Source organism: Gymnoscopelus microlampas, assembly GCF_963454915.1.
Source record: "Gymnoscopelus microlampas genome assembly, chromosome: 3".
NCBI classification, from domain to species: domain Eukaryota; kingdom Metazoa; phylum Chordata; class Actinopteri; order Myctophiformes; family Myctophidae; genus Gymnoscopelus; species Gymnoscopelus microlampas.
Genome location: NC_139940.1, coordinates 2,512,820 through 2,514,029, shown reverse-complemented (window position 1 = coordinate 2,514,029; position 1,210 = coordinate 2,512,820). Strand labels below are relative to the sequence as shown.

General features: G+C 41.1%; 1 protein-coding gene across 3 annotated transcripts in view; it reads right to left on the bottom strand.

Moving 5' to 3' along the window:
• Positions 1 to 382: 382 nt before the first annotated feature.
• Positions 383 to 1,210, bottom strand: part of tyrobp (transmembrane immune signaling adaptor TYROBP) — a 3,653-nt gene continuing 2,825 nt past the window's right edge. For 2 of the 3 annotated variants that reach the window (XM_084052049.1, XM_084052051.1), the window contains one exon: positions 1,026 to 1,210. This exon is cut by the window's right edge and continues 7 nt beyond it. In XM_084052049.1, the coding sequence (XP_083908175.1) occupies positions 1,161 to 1,210 (50 nt within the window). In that variant the 3' untranslated portion in view covers positions 1,026 to 1,160. Of the gene's footprint in view, positions 680 to 1,025 lie in introns of those variants that run through there. The other variant, XM_084052050.1, reaches the window with a different exon arrangement.

Below are 1,210 nucleotides of genomic sequence, written 5' to 3'. Positions count from 1 at the left end.
AACACAACAACACGTGTATGTATGTATGTATGTTTGTATGTATGTTGAGTCTTTGTATTGTCACGCACTAGGGAATACATGGCAAAATAAGAGAGTCCACGCAAAGGTCAAACGTTTAAACTTATATTTATTGTTCTAAATTAAAATAAATCAAAACAACCTGACATGAGGTGTGAGCAAGTCAGTAATCAGTCATGTGTCTGCAGTGCATGGATGTATATGTCATGTGATGTGTGAGGTTTGTATAAAAAGGCGCATAAAGGCAACTTAAACAAAAGGGTTTTTAGGCCCCAAAGCAGGAGACAAACCCAAGCTCAACCTGCTTCAAGGGAGAGAGAGAGAGAGAGAGAGAGAGAGAGAGAGAGAGAGAGAGAGAGAGAGAGAGAGAGAGAGAGAGAGAGAGAGAGAGAGAGAGAGAGAGAGGTGTTGGAAGGAGAGAGAGGTCCTAAACTCCCCTCACCCAGATGAACACATTGGTCTCATGGCCCCTGCTCCACCCTGCCCTATAATCACTGAGACAGAGGGGCAGGTCTGTCACAGTATTCATTTAATTTGCTATATTTAGCCAAATACACATTAATTTGGGGGTTCTTGACATGAAAATGTCTGAGAAACTCTCACTTTAGTTCAGTCCAGTAGCTCCATGCCGTGGTTTCATTATAAATGAGGGGGTTTTACTCATAGATATATATAAAGGCTAGATGACTCACCCGCGCTTCTGGCCAATGGAGTACGACGTTGCCAAATGGCGGCCATCTTGCGACAGTCATTCAAAACATTATGTCTATGGTGCATGTACTATTGAAATAACCATAGCGTGCTCAATTTTCATCCCATTTTCAAACGGTTTGGTGTGTTGTAAACACCCAAGATGTAGTTATGATACTGCATACTTAATGTTATTTAAAACAAAAAAACATGATTATAATTATAAGTATGCAGTATCATAACTACATCTTTGGTGTTTACAAAAATCGGATAAAAATCCAGCACGCTATGGTTATTTCAATAGACATAATGTTATGAATGACTGTCGCAAGATGGCCGCGGTTGAGCTACGCTTGCGACGCCCCCTTGAGCCACCTAGCCTTTATATATATATATCTATGGTTTTACTGAGCAGGAGGGTGAGTTCAGTCCAGTAGCTCCATGCTGTGGTTTCATTTCCTAAACTGTTTCAGGTCACAGTAGACATCTGGTTGGACACCAT